The 2,289-nt window shown below is 38.5% G+C and overlaps 1 protein-coding gene across 1 annotated transcript; it reads left to right on the top strand.

The window, feature by feature from the left end:
* Positions 1-603: 603 nt before the first annotated feature.
* Positions 604-1,764, top strand: LOC131218241 (transcription repressor OFP8). Its single transcript, XM_058212941.1, has one exon. The coding sequence runs from the start codon at positions 674-676 to the stop codon at positions 1,565-1,567; it is 894 nt and encodes a 297-aa protein (XP_058068924.1). The 5' UTR covers positions 604-673; the 3' UTR covers positions 1,568-1,764.
* The last annotated feature ends 525 nt before the right edge of the window (positions 1,765-2,289 follow it).

The following is a 2,289-nucleotide window of genomic DNA, read 5'->3' as shown; positions in this document are numbered from 1 at the left end:
GTAGAACATTTGCATGTGACACGTGCAACACATTTAAGCATATTTAAAGTGTATTTAGTTATTTTTGTTTTGATGGTCACAATTCAAATAAAAGGGTGTACAATTGAGATGGAACTTCCACTATTAGTTTGGTGTAGTTTTATATATGGTTTACAATCCATTCATGTGAACCACATACGGTTTGAAATTGTAAATGAATGGTCTGGATTATCATACGGTGAGGTAGAAGTGTGAACGGTCTGGATCATCATAGCAGAAAGGGCGAACTGGTTGGGCGAGTCTTCAAGCGTCATTCATTCTGTTGGTAGGGAGTAAAAACAGACGCGAGCACCAGCTTTAGCGTGGTTGCCTTTGACCAGTGGGTTGATTCACCGTTTCGACTCACCCGAGTCACAGTTTCCAGCGTAAAGAGATAGAATTCGAGTTACATTATTTTATTTTATTTTCCAAACTAACGAAAAAGGGCAACCATTTTTATTTTTATTTTTATTTTTTGTATCAAACTACTAAAAAGTGTACCATTTCATTTGAGAAAATAACTACAAGGACAGGAAAGTGGGTCTATAAGTAAATTGTGGGGGTGTGAATATCAATCCCCAGAGACAAATCCATCCCACCAAAGAACAGGAAAGATCATCATCACTGCTAAAAAGGGAAGGAAAACGACCCGTACATGCCATTTCTCGTCTGTACATATATATATACATGCAGAGAGGGAAGAGCGCCCATCCCTTACAATTCAAAAATCCTTCCACCCCTTTTTAAGATTTTCTTCATGGATAGTCGTTTCAAGCTCGGAATCTCTCGTATATTTCGTGCTTCTTTCAATTCCTGCAGATCCAAACACATTTCAGATGATGCCCAAGAACCAGTTTTCATCCACCATCCTTTCCATTTGCTTCAACCAACTACCCCCCTCGATCGATCCCATTCGTCGGTTCGCCGACTGGATGATACCGATGGCGGAAGTCGTCCACCTGCTTCGCCCATTTCTCCTTTGAATTCCCATATTAAGTTTCAAGAATTCAGGAATAAGGAGGAAGGAAAGGTGATGAAGACAAAGAAGAAGAAGGTGAAAGGCAGAGAAGCTGTTGATATGGCGCTTTCGAGCACTTCGTCAACGGACACTCATGGGATCTTTAGTACAGATGATGAGAGAGAGGAGGAGACTGAGACGTTGGTCTCTTCGAAGAGCTTTTCTTCTGATTCTTCGGAATTACACTGCTTCCGTCGTGGCTGCTTGAGAAGAAGTAGAAAATCTCATCGTAGGAAGATTCATATAAGAAATTCCAACTTGGGTTTTCAGCCGTTGGATTATATTCCTCCTAATGCCATGATGGAAGGGAAGGTCAGGGAGAGCGTCGCGGTGGTCAAGAGATCCAATGATCCTTACGGAGATTTCAGGAGATCGATGGTGGAGATGATAATAGAGAAGCAGATGTTCACGGCCAACGATCTAGAGCAGCTCCTCCGGTGCTTCTTATCGTTGAATTCTGCACACCATCATCAGGTTATTGTCGAGGCCTTCTCGGAGATTTGGGTGGCTTTATACACTAACTGGCCGTGATTGTGTTATTTAGATTGTTAGTAGGTGTTTTCTTTCAATTTCTTTGGTGGTTTTTTTTTTTTCTCTCTTTTGTTGTTGTTGTCCTTCTTATGTCTTGTAAGAAAGTAGGAGCTGTTTTGCTTCTTTAATGGGATTTCCTTGCAGTTCAGTAGATGTATTTAACTGATCTTGACTATATTAATAGATCCTTCTATATATCTTTTGTGGGCTTTCTTTTGTTCTTGTTCTTATGTGTTTTTTTTTTTTTTGTTCCTCTTGCACTAGCTTATTAGATGTTCTTTGATGCTTTCTCATATCTCTTTTGAGTTCTGTTTCTATTCTTTTCTTCTTAAGGGAGTAGTTTTGAAGGATGTCGAGTTTGTTGGTATTTTTGCTCATTAGATTGCTAGGCATTTTCTCATACTAGATTTGGGTTTTGTTTCTCTTTTCTTATTCTTATTGTTTCCTTTAGGAAGGGAGTTGATTTATGGGAGATGTCTTTTAGATGGTCTTGATTGTATTATAAGATAATTAGATGTTATCTGCTATCTTATGAAGGTTCTCTGGTTCTTCTAGTTATTCTTCTCATGAATATTATTAATTTCTTTCACTTGATTATTAGATTGTTACATTCTCTCTCTTATCTATCTAATTGGTTTTGTTTTTCTTCTTGTGGGATTCTTTATAAGGAGTTTTGAAAGGTGTGAGAATGGTCTTGATTTTATGGATCATGTTGTTAAGTG

This window comes from Magnolia sinica, chromosome 1, assembly GCF_029962835.1.
Source record: "Magnolia sinica isolate HGM2019 chromosome 1, MsV1, whole genome shotgun sequence".
Taxonomy (NCBI): domain Eukaryota; kingdom Viridiplantae; phylum Streptophyta; class Magnoliopsida; order Magnoliales; family Magnoliaceae; genus Magnolia; species Magnolia sinica.
The sequence above is the reverse complement of the archived record's forward strand: the minus strand, read 5'-3'. Positions and strand labels throughout refer to the sequence as shown.

Bases quoted from the DNA above. Each gene is read 5' to 3' on its own strand.
- LOC131218241 (XM_058212941.1), top strand. From the start codon at position 674: ATGCCATTTCTCGTCTGTACATATATATATACATGCAGAGAGGGAAGA.